This window comes from Gordionus sp. m RMFG-2023, chromosome 4 (assembly GCF_954871325.1).
Source record: "Gordionus sp. m RMFG-2023 chromosome 4, tfGorSpeb1-WG-v2, whole genome shotgun sequence".
Lineage (NCBI taxonomy): Eukaryota > Metazoa > Nematomorpha > Gordioida > Chordodea > Parachordodidae > Gordionus > Gordionus sp. m RMFG-2023.
In genome coordinates, this window is record NC_088778.1 from 31,962,592 (window position 1) to 31,982,826 (window position 20,235).

At 31.0% G+C, this 20,235-nt stretch overlaps 1 protein-coding gene across 3 annotated transcripts in view; it reads left to right on the forward strand.

Annotated features, from left to right (window-relative positions):
- The window catches only part of LOC135928415 (uncharacterized), a 62,084-nt gene extending 41,849 nt beyond the window's left edge, over positions 1-20,235 (forward strand). For 2 of the 3 annotated variants that reach the window (XM_065464874.1, XM_065464873.1), the window contains exons 4-14: positions 4,623-4,768; positions 4,962-5,065; positions 5,828-5,993; positions 7,414-7,570; positions 8,508-8,571; positions 8,842-8,911; positions 10,456-10,541; positions 11,361-11,538; positions 13,291-13,354; positions 17,279-17,319; positions 18,508-20,234. In XM_065464874.1, coding sequence (XP_065320946.1) covers positions 4,623-4,768; positions 4,962-5,065; positions 5,828-5,993; positions 7,414-7,570; positions 8,508-8,571; positions 8,842-8,911; positions 10,456-10,541; positions 11,361-11,538; positions 13,291-13,354; positions 17,279-17,319; positions 18,508-19,980 — 2,549 coding nt within the window. In that variant the 3' untranslated portion in view covers positions 19,981-20,234. Of the gene's footprint in view, positions 1-4,622; positions 4,769-4,961; positions 5,066-5,827; positions 5,994-7,413; positions 7,571-8,507; positions 8,572-8,841; positions 8,912-10,455; positions 10,542-11,360; positions 11,539-13,290; positions 13,396-17,278; positions 17,320-18,507 lie in introns of all 3 variants that reach the window. The other variant, XM_065464875.1, reaches the window with a different exon arrangement.

Genomic DNA, 20,235 nt, shown 5'->3' on the forward strand with positions numbered 1-20,235 from the left:
GGTGAATTGACCGTAATTTTTTGTCAACCACCAGATTAGAAGACTTGGCACTACGCTCCTGAGACATGGCCTCTGTTTCTGTACCGATTATATGATCCAATATTCTTTTAGCCAATCATAAAACCCAAAATTCAGGCGGGAACGTTATGTGTGTTTTGTATTTTATCGACCAATCCTGTGTCTAAGAACTGTATCAACCTCCTCAGCTATATACAAATATAAAAGTGTTAGAAAATTTCGATTATTAAAAATAAGAAGCCTTTGTTTAGTCAAAAAAATGATAGTTGATTGCTTGGTTTATCGCTTTCGTATTTTTTATATGGTAAGTTAATAGAGATAACAAAAAGAAAAGATTGGGGGGAGGGAGTAAATTTTTTTTGAACATTTTGGTCATAGATGGCACCAGGGTTTGGATATCAATTAGCGAAATCTAGAGACTTGGAACATTCATTTCTGGCTAAAATATTGAGCTAACCGTTTCAGAAAATCGGCTTAAATAGAAAGAAAGAAAGAAAGAAACGTTTAACAACACCATTGACGGGTTTACCTGCTAGTAAATAAAATAATTATTGTAATTTGTTTTTTTTTTTGAAACCAGTCACGAAAGATGATGTATTTTTTTTTTTAAATATAATTTTTTAGTTTTTACAAATTTATCTGACCAAAAATAAAAAAAAATTATTTATTTAATATTTTTCCATTTCTCTTCTCTTATCTAATCTAATCATAATCTTTTTTAAAAATGAAATGTTATACCATCTATCTTCCCTTCATCCTTCTTCTACATTCAAGAAAAAAATGTTAGAAATAAATAAATAGCAGAAGAAAAAAAAACCTTACATATTTAATCTAATTAAGTGTAGCTGAAAATCGCAAAAATTTATTTTTTTAATAAAAATGTATATTATATTATTTAATGTTGTTGTATCGATTTTTTTTCTTTCCCCTTCTTTGTTATCTTTTCTTCTTTTATTTTTGGGGAAATGAAAATCAGATAAAATATAAAATTAATATTCCTTAAAAAAAAGTAAAATCTTTTCTTGGAGTGGTTAGGGAAAAAGATAAGGATTTCTCTTGGAAATTCTAGGGAGTCCGCTAATTCGGATCCATCTTCAGGCGCTTTCCAGAGAAAATCCGGTCACATTCCAAATTTGAGCAGCTGTCTTTTTTTAAACCCCCCTCCCCCCCTAGCCTAGCTAAAAATTGACTTAACGGCTGGCCGGGTCGGGTCTTAGAAATTTTTTTTTAAAATATTATATCTTAAATTAATTTATCAATTTTATATTGAATTTTTTTATCTAAAATAAAAAATATTTGATTTTATTTATAGAAACTAGACGACATATAACATATAATCGTTTATTTTGAGTAATTCATAAAAATTAATTTCTATTATTTAAATAAATTCGGGCCGGGCCGGGCCGGTTAATTTTTTCAAAAAAAATTACGTGTTCGGGCCGGGCTGGGCTTGAAAAAACTGATTACCCAAACTATATCTGCAAGAGACATTTTTGGTATTTACGGTACCTATCCTTCTGATAACTTAGAAGCAGGAGAAATGCTTTTGAGAATTTTTCTGCAGAAAAAAAACGTTCATAGAAATTTTCTGCAAGCAAAAATAAAATAAATAAAAGTTTTCTATGAACTTTCGACAAGTTCTTAAATATTTTTTTTGGCATTGGTCTTTTGGAATTATTATGTTGGTTAGGCCTATTCAAAAAACGAAATATTCTTTATTTCTTGAATTTAGACGGGGCCCAGAGAAAACTAAATTTCTTAGCTGGCCCGAAAATTGACCGAGCGGTAATAAACCAAATTTCTTAACTTGCCCGAAAATCTTGGCATTCTGTGGACCTCTAATAAGGAGGATACTTCACTTAACCACAAATTATTAATTTTTTTCTTTCGAAAATTCAAAGGAATAAATCAATTTTTTTATTACTTCTTGACAAGGAGGGAAAATACCAAAAAATAAATTATTTTTACGATAGGTTTTTTTTTTGGACAAAAATTATAAATTATATATAGTATATATTTAATATATGTACAAAATTTAATAGTTTTTAAAGTGCAGTGCAAGAATATGTGAAAATATATATATATAAAATATTAATATTAATGCATTAATTATTATATATAAAAACTTTAATGTCGCAATAATTACATATAATTATTGTTAATAAATTAAACGAGAATTAATGATAGTTTTTTTTTTGGTTAGTTAAGTTATATTTAAATCTAACTGCATAAGGAGATTTATATATATGTATATATATATATATATATAAAACAAATTATTAAACTAACTATTAAAAAATTATTGATCGATTATGGTTTTTATTATAATACGCTAATATATCCATTTTATACATATATATATATATAAAACAGAAATTGTTTGTTTTAGAAAATAAACTATTGATTTATATATATATTTATGTAAATAAGAGAGAGAAGTGAAAAGTTTTGCTATATAAAACTCAGATATCTCCTGGCCGGGCCTGCCTTATATTTCAAAACCAAATATTTGAAATCGCCATTATTAGCTATAAAAATCAATAATAAATAAAATATATTTTAAAAAAACCCGGGCCGGGTCTGAAAATTTTTTTATAAAAAAATCCGGGCTTCGGTCAGTACCGGGCCGTACAAATGGTAGCGGGTATCCGATAAAATTATTATTTACTGGTTTACTTTTCATGGGTTTTTTTTTAAAGTTTTTTAAGATGGATAAACTAAGTATTGTTAAACTACTCCCGTTTCCGCCGATTTTTTTAAAAATGGCTATAACTCTTTATTTTATCCAGGAAAATTATTACGCAAGCCTGAAGATTGACGCTAAGGCCATAGTGTTGTTAAACGGCTAACTTCAATATATTAGCCAGAATAATATTGCCTTAAGCCTCAAAATTTCGATAATATATGTCTTGTACTTTGTTCCTTTCTATGAGCAAAATCTTCAGGCTGGCCTAATATTTTTCTGGATGAAGGCTCAAAATGAGCCGTTTAACAACACTAACATAGATGGACCAAAGATAACTTTTATTTCTCAAATTTTTTTAAAAAAAATGGGGGAAAAAAACAGCCAAAAAAAAACATGCATGTTTTATAAAAAAATCTATTCGAAATTCTGATATTATATTTTAAAAAAAACAAATTTATTTTATAGGTTAACTCTGACAACAGAAGGAAGTTATAGAATGATTGTGAGGTGACAAAATTTTAAAAAATTTTAAAATTATTCGTAGATTTAATATCTAAGATAAATTGTGAATTAGTGTTGTTTAACGGGTCGTTTTGAGCCCATTTTTAAAAATGGCTAACACAGTATTTTATCCAGAAAAATATTACGCAAGCCTAAAAATTTTGCTCACAGAAGGAAACAAAGGTTCTGACATATAGTATCGAAATTTCAAAATCGGCTGTCGAGATAAAATTTGCAGCAAAATATTGAATTAGCTTACTAGATTCCACTATAAAAATTTTATTTTTAATAACAAATTTTTTTAAAAAAGGAGATAAAAATTACGTAATTTTTTTTTTCTCCCCCTTTACAAAGATGAATTAATCTTTTAGAAGATTTGTATCTAGATTTGTCACGGCTAACTCAATTCCAATACGACAATAATATTATAAAATCGAATTTTGTCATATTTTTTTTATATACCACTTATATTACAGATAGAATGCTGACAAAAGCCATATTTCTTTCTTTCTTTCTTTCTTTCTTTCTTTCTTTCTTTCTTTCTTTCTTTCTTTCTTTCTTTCTTTCTTTCTTTCTTTCTTTCTTTCTTTCTTTTCTTTCTTTCTTTCAATGAATAATTTGTAACTAACAAAAAAAAAATTCTGACAAACCCGACCTTTCATTTATCATTTCCCTTATGAAGATTTAAATGTCAACTTTTTATTTTTTTTAATATTATCTATAAATATATTATTTTAAAAGAAACAAAAATTTAATTTTTAAGAAAAACGTAATTTTGAGGTTACTAAAAATAGAAAAAATGTAGTTAAATTTTGAAAGTATTGATTTGTATGTTTCTGTCTGAGGAATTAGGGAATTAGGAATTCCCTATCTGAGGAATTAAGAATTAATTCTCTTGGTTTCTGATTGTTTGTGATTTGATTTTGATGCGCTAAATTTTTTTTTATTAAAAGCTAAATGTCCGCTTAAAAAAAATACGGGTAAATTAAACGAAAGCGGGGAAATATAAAAAAAAATGGATGGATTGCCTACTTTGAAAAAAATAAATAATTTAATAATCAGATGGAACATTCCAATTTTCGAACCCAAAAAATGGATTATAAATCTAAATTAAACTTTCATTTCTTTTCTATTTATTTAAAAAAAATAAATTCTGCGCCGTTCTTTGGAATTTGAAAACTTTTCATCTCTGACGCCATTTTAATTTAAGGCGCTCACAATAAAAAATGATTAAAAATTTCAAAAAAGCGGATTCGGGCTGAGTCAGGCCTAATATTTTATAATTTCGGGTTCTGGCCGGGCCGGGTATTTATTTAAAAAATTTTCGGGTCGGGCTTGAAAAATTAGGCCCGACGCAGATCACTAATTCTCATTTCCTTTTTTAAAATTATTATTTTTTTAAACTTAAACGACAAAGAATATGCATTTCGTAAGTGTTCGTTCACCGGAACTTGGATAGATAAATACCCTACTAGCACGTCGACGAAGGGTTGGACGAATTACACCCTTTGCTTGAAACCGGAGGCGAGCGAGCTCCTCAACAAAGTTAAACCACGATTGGATGTACGTATTGCTTTAACACTATGATTATGTGTACTAACTAACCTGACCCGTGACCCGGTCGAACCCACCCAATCCATGGGGTCTGGTCGGGAGGGTTGGGTTTTTCGGGGATGAGTGAGATCTCTACCATACACTTATACTATGTCACGTTTTATTTATAAATTAATATACAATGTTTCTTCGAATCTTATAGCTATTCTCGAGCGTTACTCACGGAGCCAGGATCATGGAAATGGTTGGATTAAGCCTGTCGCTCATATCCCTAATAGCGGCCATCACGATTTTCTTCAGTTTCAGGTTGTGTGTTTTTATTTCTTTGGAAGGGGAGAGACCGAGTTTAAACCAAAGTTTGGAAACTTGAAAATGTCCACCGGATATCGAAATATAATTTATGAGCGTTTTTCAATCGCGTAACTTCTTTAAACCTATTTGAAACACTTTTTTTAAGTGCTAGTCTTGATAAAGGTTTATTTTATAAAAAAAATGTTTTATAGCCAATTAGATAAGGAGAACATTTTAAGGTGCGTTGAAAAAAATCTATAATTTGTTTTGGATGGTAAGGCGTTCATTGGATGATCTATAAATATAAATATGCTCATTGGACCGTATGTTTATTTCTTAAATAAAAATATACCGCTACTGGTCATTCAAGCCACAAGAACCAAAAAAATAATCTCTTTTACGACGCTAGAGAAAGAATCGCGACGAAGTATATAAAAATACAAAATACAGCGTATTAGCTTTTGTATACGCCGCAACTCAGCGCGGTTCTTGGCGAAGAATACAAAAAATATCGCGTATTTTGTATACCTTGCCCACAACTAAGCGCGAATCCGTGGCGGAGAATACAAAAAATAGCGCGTATTTAATATACCTTGCCCAATTTCGTGGCAGAGAATACAAAAAAATGCAGCGTATTTTGTATAATACCCCGCGTATTTGCGCTATTTACTATTGGGGGTGGGGGGGGGGGTTTAAGAATACTATTTTTTTGCATACTTCTTATAAGATCGTGAGAAAAGTATTATTGATAAATAATAATTATTTTTTTAAAATTAGGAATTTGAGGAATGACCGAACAAAGATTCACAGGCACCTTTTCATAGCCATGATAATACAAGTATTAATTCGATTGATTCTATATTCCGACCAATACGCCACTAAATCTATCTACATGAGCGACGTTACTGTTAAATCTTCCGGACATAAAGGCATAGATAATACGGTATATTGCCAATTATAGAGGGTGCTAAACCAGAGGCCTTCAATGGGCCTTAATTTTTAGACCGAGCCCAGCCCAGACCCCCGGCCCATATTTATTATTAAAAGAGAAATTTCCAAACCCATGATATGTTTCAAAAAGATTTCCCACAAGACCATATCCATAAATTTATTTATTTTTTTCATTTATTTAATGAAAATCAAACAATATTTAAGTGTATTTAGGTAATCATTTTGTTATACAAAGCTAAAAATTTATATTATCATTAGAAGAAAAATAAAAAATTTAATTATTAATAATTTTAAGCCAAAGCCCAGGTCGAGCCCATTAAAAACAAATTTTTAACCCAGGCCCGGTCCATGGGTCGGGGGCCGTTCTGGTTTATGTAGGTCTCTTGCTACTAACCCTCCCCTCCAATTTTGATAATATATATCTTCTATATATTATATATTTGATAAAAAAAAATTATTAATTTTATCTTAAAATTTACATGTTGTGATAAATTATATTTAAATGTTCATATGTTTACTGTTCTGAAGCGATATTTTCGTATTACAATTAGTTCAATTGACCCTTAAAGTTTTATTTATTTTTTTACTATTCTGAGGGGATATTTTGTTATATCTTTCTTTCTTTCTTAAAGAGAGAGAAGAGAAGAGAAGAAGAGAAGAGAAGAGAAGAGAAGAGAAGAGAAGAGAAGAGAAGAGAAGAGAAGAGAAGAGAAGAGAAGAGAAGAGAAGAAAGATGAGAAGGAAGAAAAATAAAAAGTTATCTTTGACCTCTATATTAACAAAGAGAAACAAAAATTACCTATATATACTATACAGTTCAATAATATCAATAATTTATACATTATTTCAGACTTCGGTTATTTTTTTGTTTATTCGCTTAAATATAATATTTATTTTACGAAATTAGTTATAAAAAATAAAATTCACCAACCAAACCTTGTTAATTCTATTCTATCAAATACGAACTCTTAACCTTCCTCAATCTCTATCACTAGTGTTGTTAAACGACTCGTTAAGCCAAATTAGTAAAAAGAGCTAAAAACAATATTTTAGCCAGAAAGATATTGCCCTAGATCTCGAGATTTAGCTAATAAGATGTTCAATCCTTTGTGTCATCAATGAGCAAAATCTTCAGGGGTTGTATAGTATTTTTTTTTTCTGGATAAAAATAAGTGAAATTAGAAAGTTTTTTAAAATCGGCCCAAAACAGAGCCGGTTAATGACACTATCTACAACAACGAATTTTTAAAAAAATATATTATATAGTTGATATTGTCTTTAAAAAAAAACATTTATTTTGATTTGACCATAATGCTGCTACAAAGGGTGTAATATGATTATTATTATAAACACAATTCACATAATTTAACTATTTGTTGTTTTTTTTAAAACAAAAACCAATTCATCATAAGGAGATATTATGCGAAACGTTTTACATATTTCTCGAATACGCTAAAACCGTTCTTTTCATGTGGATGTTGGTGGAAGGGTTCCATCTGCACAACATAATCGTTGCCTCCGTCTTCGAATCCAAACCCAACATGTGGATATTTAACTCGATTGGCTGGGGTAATATAAATATAGTCTTTTTTCCCAATTCTGATATATTTAAATAATATTTATATATTATGTCGTAACGCGATTCGGAATCCATGGGGATTCTTAATCTCTTGATTTTAAATCCTTTATTTAAAAAAATTTAAAATCCGATTTAGCCGGAAATGTATTTTATAGCATGTGTAGAGTATTTACCCTATAAATTTCAGTCAATTTTGTCATGAACTTTAGAACTACTTCTAATTTATATTAATTTTTATATAGATTTTTCATATAAATTTTAAAAAAATACTAAAATGTCTAGCTGAAATTGGCTGAATTTATATGGTAAATACTCTACACATGCTAGAATACATTTCCGGTTAAATCGGATTTTAAAATTTTTTAAACGCCCTCGGCAAAGGATTTAAAATCAAGAGATTCGAATTCCCATATGCGACACATATATATATATACATATTTTGAAAATAAAGCATTAGAAATAGATGAGATTTATTATACTTTTCTTTTGTATTTTGTGAAAAAGATGTTTTTCTGCACTCTATTATTAATAATAATTGCCACACCCGGTCCCATAGATTATAATATCGCTAATAACGAGATATAACAAAACAGGTTTTACTTTAGGATAATCCATAAATGGGTAGCTATTGAGCCCTTATTTTTAATATTATATTAATTCTAACCTAGTTGTCTATGGTTTATTAACCATAACTTCACCCAGGAGGCTTGTTTTACTAGGGAATCTAATAATAGAAAGAAAGAAAAATATAGTAAAATATAAGATGGCTCAATGGTAGCTTACATACCAAGCATTATTACGAGGGGTTTTAAACAGTATAATAACAAAACCATTTTTTCAATCAGTTTAGCCCTAAAATATATATTTTTTTGTAAATCTATCAATTCAAATACAATTACTTTTACTTATTTTTTTATTGTTAAAAAGGTGTTCCACTGATCTTGACTGGCGTTTGGGCCGGAATATTTTCTAGAGTCCAAAATAAATCCAGGTAACAACTCTCAATCATTTTATAATTGATAACTTTAACAATAAAAACGGGGCCTCTAAATTCAAGTTTAGGCAAAATATTGTTTTCTAAATATCGAAAATTTTGCCAAACAGATGTTCCAAACATTATCTTCCATCTACTTGGCGGGCCAAATATTCTAAGCTCGTTTTCCGTGTTTTTTTTTAAAAAAAATATCGATTAATTCAAGCCCATTTTAACAAACATTAGATTTCTTTAAATCACTCTATATATTTTTTTTTTAATTTTTAGCTGTTGGTACCTATATTCGTTTTCCAAATACTATTGGATCCTGGAAGGTCCAAGATTAGCAGTTATCATAGTAATAATTAAAAAAGAATATATATATTTTGTGAGCCTCCTATAAATTAGCAGAGTTGTTAAAAGATACTTTTTAAATGGATCTAGATACAGATACATCGTCTAAAATAATATCTAGATACAGTTACAGATACCACATTTTTATATCTAGATACAGGATCTAGATACTTGTATCTAGATCCTTTAACAACTCTGGTAATTAGTGTTCTTAAAAAGCCCCGGTTTGGGATCCATTTTTAAAAAACTGGCCGATTCAAGATTTTAGCTAAAATAATATTTTGTGAGCCTCGTATAAATTAGTGTAGTTAAACGGTTCAATTTACCGTTTAGCAACCTAGTTTGCTATATGCACTAGGGGGGGGGGGATTAAATATCTATTGGCGACATCCTCGACGCTTTAAGTAATATTTTCCATGACTATAATGTTGCTGGCCGTTTAACAAAACCAGTATAAATAGACATCCAACAAACCTTTCTGCCCATCTCGTGAGCTAAATCACCCAGGCTTAGATCATATGATTTTGGCTAAAATCTTAATCGCGGGTCCCTTCTTATAATCATTAACTTTTTAAATTTAAAAAAAAAACGTAACGCGTCCCCCTTGTTTAAATTGACGTTGCCTTTTTTTATTAATTATTCCGTCGATTTCAAAAATTATAAATAAGTTTTCTAAAAATAAAAAGGATTTGTCTTTTAAAATTATATTATCGTCTGCCTTCTTATTTTCTTTAATTTTGGAAAATATTCCGTTTTTGAGATAATAAGTAAGTTATATTTATATAACATTTTTAATTTACATAGCGAAGAATCAAAAAAGTATTTGCGCTTTTTTAAATGGTTGATAACGCCAAACGGTAATTTTGCCAATATGCCTCGAGGCCATTTAAAATGCATTATTTACGCTTACAACGCATGCGTTTGAAAGGCACAATTTGTGCGCACTAGTTAATCACCTGTTTTCTTCAAGATTTTCAAAGCGCATTTTCATTTTATATACGGACTCGGGTGATATAAATTTATGGTTCTAATTAATTACCATAATTATTTCGATTTTAATATATTTTAAAATAAATATGAAATAAATTATTAAAAAAAAATATATATATTGTAAATAATAAGATCATGATGGTTCATGTCGCCTATTAGCCACCAAAATTTTTAGAAAGATAACATGCTAACTTGGGGCTATTTGAACACCCTAAATAAACGATAAACATTATTCAAATTTTATTATTTAAAATAAATGGTAAACCATGTTTAAACTTAGACCCAAAAACTTCCCCACCATGTGTACAGAGTTTGCAGGACACTTTGAAATCTAAAAAATTTCTCTTTATTATGTAAATATCTTTAATATAGTAATTCATAAGTTCGACTTACAAAAATGTCTGAAATTCGCAGTAAGGATATTCTCGAGGTATGCAGGAATGCATTATATTTAAAAATTTCCCCTTCCGTCTATGATTTAAAATTGAGAGAATACGATTCGCCCATGAATTCCATCTCCCAGCGACATGTGTCATTTTTTATTATATTTTGACTTAGGTTAATCTTATCTTTTTGCTCAACATAATACGAGTTCTCGTTTCAAAACTTAGGGATACGCGTTCTACGGAGGCGGAACAGGCTAAGTATAGTATATATATATATATTATTATTTTTTTGATAATCTTTCTATATGTCTAAAATATTAAAAAATAAAATTTCTCATTGGAACCTCCATTTTTATAATATACATATTTTTTAAAAATACTAGTGAGGTTAAATTGCTTGGTTGGGGCGAATTTGCATTTGTTGTCGGGGTTTTGGTCCAGATAATGAACCAGAATCAACCCTATCATATGGGTCCCTCTGGTCGACCAAATCCATAGACCCGAGCACCGATCCTAAGAGTTGCTAAGTTAGAAGTAAAACAGAAGAACAATTTTTTTTTTTTTAAAAATAGATATTATTATAAGGAGGATAATTATTTCTACGCTAATAATTGAAATATTCGTCCTCTATCCATAAAATAAATACGTTTAGGGTAAAAATTCACAAATAAAATATAATAATAAGTTTTTTGGGTAGGCACTCGGGTTGTTTGGGGTCGATGCTTGGGTCTATGGATTTGGTCGACCAGATTGACCCATTTGATTAGGTGGGTTCAAGTTCATTTTCCCGAACAAAAACCAGGGTTCATTGTCATGCAAAAACAACCATTTAAACACACCATAAAAAAATGTATACATACTATAATTTCAAAACTCTTTTAATAGAACTATTAAAATAATCATTTATTTTTTAAATGGGTACCTATTATTTTCTAAGGATCAACCACTTTCATGGCAGGGAAGTTTTGAGACAACCATAGAAATAGTCATCAGTTAAATTACCTCAATATCCAATATGTCGCATCAGATATACACCTTTCCTCCTTACCTTTAAAATTATTCATTTTCACAACCAAGGAAAGCCGTGAAAGCCGCCATTGTCTTGCTACCCCTCTTGGGTATAACCAACAGCTTGAACCTGGTTCCGACCCCATGGAATACTGCACTTTTCATCATTTGGACATATGGAGCTTATTTCTTGATTTCCTTCCAAGGATTCTTCGTTTCACTCATATACTGCTTTTGCAATCAAGAAGTAAAAAACATACACAATTCTTTGTAGCGGTTTTTTATGGATGTTTTAGATTAAAATTTTATATTTTCTTGCAAATCCCAATAATCATTTATATAGTAGCACATAACCCTAACATCTTTCTTTCTTTCTTTCTTTATATATATCTTTCTTTATTTCTTTCTTTCTTTCTATCAAGTTTAAAATTGCTCTAATTCATACCCATAATATATTTTGTTTTTGACACAAAATATTTCTTTTAAAAAACATGTGATTTTAATTACATTTTAAAAGAACAGAAATATTATAATATCATTTTATTGAAATGTGATCTATTTTATATAGGATTTTTAAATTAAAGAAAATATTAACAATTTTTCCGGTATGTAAATATTGTTTATTTTTGAAAATAATTAGATTTCGAAATTATTTTATTTATTTATTTACGGAATAAATTATTAAATGTAACGTCAAACAAAATGGGTTTTGAGGCCACGGAAATGGTTGACAAATTAGAAAGATATTAATTTAAAAAATAAAATCCCTAATAATTTTTATGAAATATTTATATTTGCACAAGTTGCAGATTAGTATGCTTATATTATACTCATAGAGCTCAACTCGGGGTCTTCTGGCCTAGCAATTTTTACTCGATCCGGTCCGAAAAATATTTTTTATACGGGTTGTCCGACCCGACCCGAAAATGGCGTTTCATGATTTTTTTAAAATAAAAAAAAATGGAAAAAATGCGTTATAATTTGCGTATAACATAAATATTGTTATAAAATTGGTATAATTATTATAAAATCTTCCTCGAAATTTAATTATCGCGAATCTCGATAACCAATCAATAACATTGTCTTCCGCGAAATATAATTACCTCGAAAACTTAACCACGAATATTACCGCGAATGATTTACCTCCACTATAAAAAAATAAATCTAACGAATTCAACGATAATAAATATAAGCCATTTTTATGTATAAAATTAAAATATTGGCCTAAATAATGATCTTTTCTATTTCACGAATGTTTTGTGATTCTTTAAAAGTTTTACGAATCGTGAAATTTTATATAAAATATAGAAATAATAAATTATTCACGTCAAAACATTTTGAATATTTTAAATGGAAAATTTAACAATACTCTTGAAAATTTAATGGAAAATTCAGGACATGTTTCGTATCTCTTCAAAACTTACAAAATTTATGCAATTTTTAAAACTTTTGAATAGTTTATTTTTTTTTATATATAGGACTTATCTAAAAACTTAAGGTTTTCTTAACCTTTATCCTAGTTTAGAATAATCAAACCCAATAGCCAATATAATAAAATCTTTGGGTTACATTCTGGCTTTAGAGCCCGTACTTAATTTCGATAAATTTAGTGTTAGGCATCGGATAATGGACGCTAAAAAGAAATTGATGTATTAATATATCTAGATGGAGGAGACATAGAAAAGGGAAATTATTTCACGAATAACGCGGGGCTAGGTGATATTGAGAAGTCTGACGGTTATTTTTATTTCCATTTTAGCCTTCCCTCTTCGGGAGGTACGGTTTTTATTAATTTAACCCAAACCAATCTCGTATGGCGCATCAGCAGTTTAGGTTGGAATACGAAATGGTGTTTGTTACCGTTTTCGCTTACGGAATTAGACTTTCGCGGTAATCAACATCCGGGTAAATACCTCGATGGGATAACTATCATGATTATTTAATAATTTTAAAAAAGGTTACTAAAATTTTTATCCGTTACATAAAATAAAAAAAAAAGGTTGGGGATACTCTACGCGCAGCTTGGAAAAGACGGTCTTTCAACAAGAATCATCAAAACGCAAGTAAAAGCAACATATGCTTTACTTCGACTTCGAACGTCGAAGTAAATTTATTTTTAACCAAAAGGTTCACTAGGGGGGAATAACTTTTGTTAGATATGTGTAATGTAATGTATATATGTTTGTCTTTTTTTTTGTAATGCGATATATATTCCGGGTCGCTTCCTGATTGGTGAAATTGATCCCTTCCCTATACGTCATAATTTATCATATATACTATATTTATTTAGAGGAGAACCAGAAATATATCCTTCTTTTATTTAAGTGACAATTACAATTCATTTTTTTTTTTAAATTTATAACCAAAGATAGATAGATTTCGTTTTGCGGGTATTGTGATTGAATCAGGAAATAGGAAAAAGTTATGAATCGGAGGATTATTAATTCGCAGAATACGTAGTGCCCGATATAACAAACTGTTAATATTATAAAGACAAGTCTATTATTATAAAAGAAATCCAAAGGAGAATGGCTTAGCCATGACTAGCATCTGAGAAGTGATCCTACTAGCTAGGATATCCGAAAGATTTGCCTTTATAATATAATCAATACAAGTCTTTTCAGGGCTATTAAACACCAAATAGTCATTTTTGGGGTCAATCCTTACGTCCCGATTAACTAATAATACTCTCAGAAAAGAATGTATGAAGCACACTAAACATCTAGAAAAGACTACCACGTGTTCTATGATAACCGATACAATATTAACTTTCTCACAGCCATATGGTATCCAAATTTCAAAGCAAAATGGATAAATAGTAGTTGATCCTTGCGAATAAGCCAATATTGGTTATCAATATCTTTGGTTGGAGTGCGATAACGATCTCAAATGTCAATCTCCTTCTAGATGTCCTATTAGGTGAGATTATCAAACCAAAAACACAGAACTCATATACGATAAAAAGATCGATGTAGCATTTTAATCTACTTCTTGTGACAGGGACCTACCAGGTGTCGTCCCACAAATGGTACACGAAAAAATTATAAAAACTTTATTACGCGGTACGACCAAGAGCCAATTGAATACTTCGACGTGGTCCCCAACTGCGGGCGAAAGATTAAAATGACCTATAGTAAATGAAAGAATTGAGACATTCGATGACGTCACAATTTATTTGGGGTATTGTAGTTTGTGAATATCCAATCTCACACGATTTGACTCGATTAATAAATATCGAGTAAGTCGAGAAATATTTTTACAGTTCTCAAAATCCGTTAGGCTCGACCCGGCTAATCAGTAATACTACTCACGTGACAAGTGATGTGATATAGGGAATATATAAGAATTTTCATCTATCGCGGGGTCGGAAATCGATTCAAGTTATCGATCCCCCTCCAACGATATGATTATATCCGGGGATTCATTAAAAGAATCTGTTTCAGAGTTACAACTGAACATCGAAAAGAGAGCCAAGTGGACCCCATTGAGGTCGAATATATCCCATATGTATAGAGACCCCCTAGCGCAGAAATTGAGGGATGACACTCGTTAGCCACATTATATGCGCAATCATTTAAAATTTACCCAAACGAAAATCAATCTATTTTTTTTACAGGGAAATTAGCACGAGATGACTATTTACCAGTAAAATTAGCTTGAAACTGTAAAAACGATGACCAACTACGTAGAGATAAAATGTTCATCAAAATCCTTTATTATAAAGCAAATGATGCACGTTGACAATATGGAATAGTAGGAAGTAGATGATCCTGGTCTCAAAATTTGTAGTATGACTGATTTTTGATCTTGTCAGATTAGCTATCGGATGTCAAAGTGTCTTAGTAATCCTTCTATTTTTCGATCTTTTCATTTCCTGATTCTACCAGAATCTCCTCCCAGAAACAAGTCTTATATAGAATTATACCCTTGATTATAATTTGAATTATGAATAATAACTTTAAATAAAAGCTCGATGGCTGGTTCTCCCCTCCTAAAAACATATTTATAATACAATGTTCGCGCATGCGCTCCAATTAGGTACTCAGCCTGATTATATGCATGTGCAGGCTAAGTATATTTATATTAAATATTCAAATTCGTCTTCTCCGCGTTCTGTATTCTGATTATGATAGTAATAATGAATGCTTCAAAGTTTATCATAATAAAGCTATAAAACATTCAATATTAGGTAAGTCTTCCTAAAAAAGAACGTTGCAATTTGGTATGTATTATTAGTATATAACATGGACAAGCATCAGTGAAAATAATTTCTCTTTTAAAATATAAATATTGATAATCCAGTGAAAATTATCTAAAAAATGGTATTGGGTACGGGCTAGATTCTAAAACTTTGACTACAGATAATGATTCTAAGCTCAAGCTAAAAGAAATTCTATTTTACTTAGTAATTTATGAAATAATCATCAGTCTTTTCATATTTGAGCATTTACTAGATGTTTTTTAAAATCGCTTCCCCCAAAAATTCTGACTTCTGTCTCAACGTGGTGGGGAGTGGCAACATCTATCTTTAATGAGGCATAACTCAACCCCAGTTTAAAAACTGTCATGTGATATCTCACTCAAAATTATTTATTCGAACTTTGATATTTTCCACATTTATTATAAATTTGGGGATCTTGGCCTCCAAAAAATGTTCATACATCTTTAAAATTATTCAATAAAAATGCATAAAACTTTGTGGAAACATAATTTGTCATTAAAATAAGAGGTTACTTGAAAACCCCAGAGTCAAAATATCCAAAGATTTTGTTTTTGTAGAGTAGAAATTTTAAAGATTCCTGGAGTGTTGTTATACTCCTAGCATACCATTTCAGGGGTTAAATATAAAATATCGAAGTCTATTGATAAATATCAATTTAAGTATTACGTAGAATATTTTAAAACAAGGTTAAATATAAAATATCGAAGTCTATTGATAAATATCAATTTAAGTATTATATAGAGTATTTTAAAACAAAATATGTTTTCTTATTGGATAAAAAAAGAAATTAATCCGAACCGCTATCCGGTTCCGGTGAATTGAGCCGCCATGACTTGCCCACTAACATAACGGATATTTAAAAAAACAAAACAATATTCTCTCTAAGAGTTATGCCCCCGCCCGCTATGGGCTAATATTGATTATAAGCCCATGATGGCGTTGTCAAACGGCTAACCCTTTACCCCCCCCCCCAAATATTACGCCATCCTCAAGATTTCGTTAATGGATGCCCAAACCTTTCTGCCATCTATCAGCTAGAGACCCGGTAGGCTGGGTTTTGGCGCCTAAAATTATTAAATTTAAATTTCACTCATTTAAAACAGTTGCTAACTTTTAGAAATTATTGCCATTCTTTTTTTCTTCCCAAATAATAATAAATATTTTCGATATTGTAAACAAAATGATTTCCTCAAATGCACACTTAAATATTGATTTGAGCCGCGCTTGGGAATTTTTGAAACTTATTTTGGGCTCGGGAATTTTTTCTTCTGATATTAGATATGAACCGAGTCTAACTCCTAAGAATAATTTTTTACTGAGGGTCTGGACCGGGCTTGGTCAGAATATTAAGGCCCACCAAGGTTTCAGCTATGAGCAAAATCTCAAGGCTCGCCTAATTCATTTTGGCCAACATGTTGGGTTAACGGTTTTTAAAACTCGAGACTAATATTGTTAAACGGTTCGTTTTGAGTCGATTTTTCAAAACGGCTAACTCAATATTTTAATCAGAAAAATATTGCCTAAGCCTTGAGATTTTGATAATATATGTCTAAACCTTTGTTCCTTCTATGAGCAAATTCTTCAGGGTTGCGTAATATTTTTCTGGATGAAATATTGAGTTAGCCGTTTTTAAAAATCGCCTCAAAACGAGCCGTTTAACAACACTACTCGAGACGTTTAACAACACGAGTCCGTGGTTAAAAAGCCCATTCATGCATAATTTATAATTATATTTTATTTTTTTTTGTTTAAATTTCTTTTTTAGGAGGAAGTGAAGGCTCCGTTGTATCGAGACATTCGATCGTTGTAAATATTTTTAAAAAAAATTTACGCTTCCGCTCCTTTCGGCTTATTTTTTTTTTCTTAATAAAATAAATACTAACATCTTCCGCCAGCGTGAGGATTACTTCCGCCCGTGGAAATGGTGGGGGAGGAGGAGGGGGGGAATCAATATAAAATTCGTGTATTAATGTCGTCATATTTAACGTTTAATGTGTGAGTTCAAGTGTCATTTTTTGAAGTCAGTTATATTAGATTGGCAGCTTGGTATTTTAGTTGATGTTATTTATAGAACTATAAGTGCAAGTTGTTCTAATGCTTTAACAAGTTTTTTTGTAAAAAAAAAATTTTGTCATTATACACTCAACTCTATAATTCTCGGAGAGCGCAGACCCTCCCGCCCCGCCTCTCCCAACTCATGAAATATTAGGACCTCCCCCGCTTTCTGCTAAATATTTCAGATTTTGCGTTTTTGACCATTTTCATACACTCAGAAGGTAAATTGTTAATAATAATAAAATTAATATTTATATAAATTAAAATTAATGTTTTTTTTAAACTAATTAGCTTATTTCCCCAATTATTTATATTGCTATCTATGATTGCATATATTTTTTGTTCATTAAGCTAAGTCGAGTTCTAGTCTCCATAATTCACCATAAATGGATGATTAAAAAGTGATTTAAATATGAAATTTTAGGTCTAATCAGAACGATACATGCAATTTCTGAACGAAATACGCGAAAAATATATCCCCCGCCACTTCCCCTCCCTTCTAGTTCTCCTTAAGAAAAAAAAATTTCTAGTTAGGACCCTGGGAATACTTTTCTTGTGTAGTCTTCAATTATAGATTGAAATGTGCAATGCCCTAAACTTTCTAAAAAAAAAATTTCTCGCTACAATTATTTCACAATTTATGCTATCGATTTAATGGCACGGCTTTTCTTAAAACAACATTATAATATAACGCAATAATATGTAACCATAGATTCTTGTATATATTTAATATATGATTTGATTCGTAAATTTTTAACAATTGAGACCATTTATGTTTTATAGTAAAAAGAAAAATAATAATATAAGCATTATAATAAATGTGGCACAATACTAATTCATTCATCATAAAATTTTTTTGGCATCCCTTTAAAATAATTTATTTATTTATTTTTTCTTTAAATTTATAAATATAAAAATATTTTATAAAAAATAAAAAAGGGAAGCGATCATCCGAGTGGACAACATCGATTCGAGAGTATAACTATCCCTTTAAGAGGATTAAACAGTGCCATTCGGACATCATCCAATCCATCGGCTCTCAAAGGAAGTTTTTGCTCGGGAAAATGGGGAGGTGGGATAAACACGACCTCCCGTTCGATAAGGAAGGCCCTATCCCTCCCAGATCAGCGTCGGTCTACAATAGCCGGTACATTGATTTCGAGATTACGCAAGCTTCGTCCCTCACAAGACCACATAAGGGGCACCAAAATGGGAACCTTATTTCCGGACCTGGTCACAACGACGGTAAAAACGGGCTCGAAGAAGCGAGCAGTCGCTTCTGCAGGGCTAGGTCCGAGCCCCTCGATATTTACCAGGTTAAAGCGAATAGTAACGGGACAAACAAACTTATCCAGCCGAAAAAATCGCAACTCCCCACCTTTTATTGAAGGAGGAGGAAGAGGAAGTAGTCTTAATTTTGACGCCGCGTCTTGTACTAGGCCTCTACTAATTAGGGGCGGAAGTATCGCCTATGGGAATAAAATCGATGTTTCAGAACCAGATTCAGGTGATATGGTAGATTATAATATATTCGAGGAGATGAATGACAAGGAGCCTCGAGAAAGCGATTGTATCGTAACACAACATCCTTTGGATGAAGGCGGAAAGCGTTTCATTGAAGGGGGTCCTTCGCCACTAAATTATATAAAATCCCAACAATCCCATTTACCGAGATCTAACTTATCAGATGAAAGTAATAAATTGGTAACTAAAGATCGTCCGTGCAAGTCATCACCGATATTTAACGTCATCGCGCGAAAAATAAAAAACGGGAACGATTCGCTTATTCGTAAAATTTATAATCTACAACTACCGGAAGCTAACAGAAAGAAGAAAATCTGGATTCGGCCATGTAATAATGCGTGTGACAAGGCCGATCTCATAAACGATGATAAAGAAACTCTTTCAACCAGCTCAATCACGGGTGATACCATTCCTCCTCAATCTCCCGGCCTTCCCCATGGGTCGTCAAATTTTAACAGACCTTCGCATAACAATGATTACGCTACAAAAGACATCTTAAACGCTGATAGATCCTCCATGGTTTCCCTGCCTACTTTTTATTTTTCGTCTTGTCCCTTGGTGGCTAACATTTTAAAAAACCCGGTTAAATTTTCTCGGCACAATGCCCATAGCTCTTTGCCCAATTTGAAACGGAAGGTGCACAAACCATGTGATTTGAATAATAAATTCGATTGCTCGATAAAAAACCGAAATACCTCGGAGAACAAACAGGGAACCACCTACCAGGGCGTCCGGGTTTACGAGATGCCTGGGTGGACAGGTTATTACAGGGGTGTCGGGGAAACTACTCTCTATTTCGAAGAAGACCTCAAAAAGATAAAAAATGGCGGTTCTGCCGAGACCGCTTTCACTTATATATCTAACACCCCTACACCTAGTCCACAATGATTACATTTCTACAACCCCCCCCCCCCCTCCCCAAATAGTATTCTATTATTTTGAAGAAATAAAAACTCAACATTTAAATGTTTCCTCATCATTACAATTACCGATTTTGTATTTATTTATTGTCATATTTATAAAGTCTGAATTTTGTGTTAATAAACCCGATGGAATTTTAATATATAATGTCGAAAAATTAAATAAAATTGTACATTTTTTATTTTAATAATTAATTTAAATTTTATTTTATTTTTTTAAATC